We start from the raw sequence: 479 nt of genomic DNA on the forward strand, positions 1-479 counted from the left end.
ATAAATAAAATGTATTATTATTATTATTATCTGTTCAGGGCCTGGGAGGCTCCTAAGAGGCCCAGCTGGTCTCCAACCATCCGTGGAGGGGCTGAAATTAATGCCAATATTAAAACAGTTTTCTTCATGTGTGCACTTTGACAAAAAGAGAGAGGGTGAACAGACAGGGGTGTTTGTTTACATCATTCTAGCAAGCAGCATCTTGTCATAACAAATACAATGCAAAAAGAGATCTAATAAAGCCTGATACATTTTATATTTCTACTAGAAGGACATTTTGTAAAACACACTCAGAGACACTGATCCAGCAACAAACCTCTGCCTCATATTCAGTGAATAGAAGATACAGATGATCATTTCAAATGTACAGTATGTAAAACTGAAGAACAACCAGCTGTGAAATTGTACATTTTCATTGGATAAAATAAGGAACATATATATATATATATATATATATATATATATATATATATATATAT

General features: G+C 32.8%; 1 protein-coding gene across 1 annotated transcript in view; it reads left to right on the forward strand.

The window, feature by feature from the left end:
* ppm1nb (protein phosphatase, Mg2+/Mn2+ dependent, 1Nb (putative)) overlaps positions 1–452 on the forward strand; it is a 5,017-nt gene extending 4,565 nt beyond the window's left edge. The window contains exon 6 of the mRNA XM_032534137.1: positions 39–452. Within this exon, the coding sequence (XP_032390028.1) occupies positions 39–56 (18 nt within the window). The 3' untranslated portion in view covers positions 57–452. The remainder of the gene's footprint in view (positions 1–38) is intronic.
* Positions 453–479: the final 27 nt, after the last annotated feature.

The sequence above is a fragment of the Etheostoma spectabile genome, chromosome 13 (assembly GCF_008692095.1).
Source record: "Etheostoma spectabile isolate EspeVRDwgs_2016 chromosome 13, UIUC_Espe_1.0, whole genome shotgun sequence".
In the NCBI taxonomy this organism is placed as follows: Eukaryota; Metazoa; Chordata; class Actinopteri; order Perciformes; family Percidae; genus Etheostoma; species Etheostoma spectabile.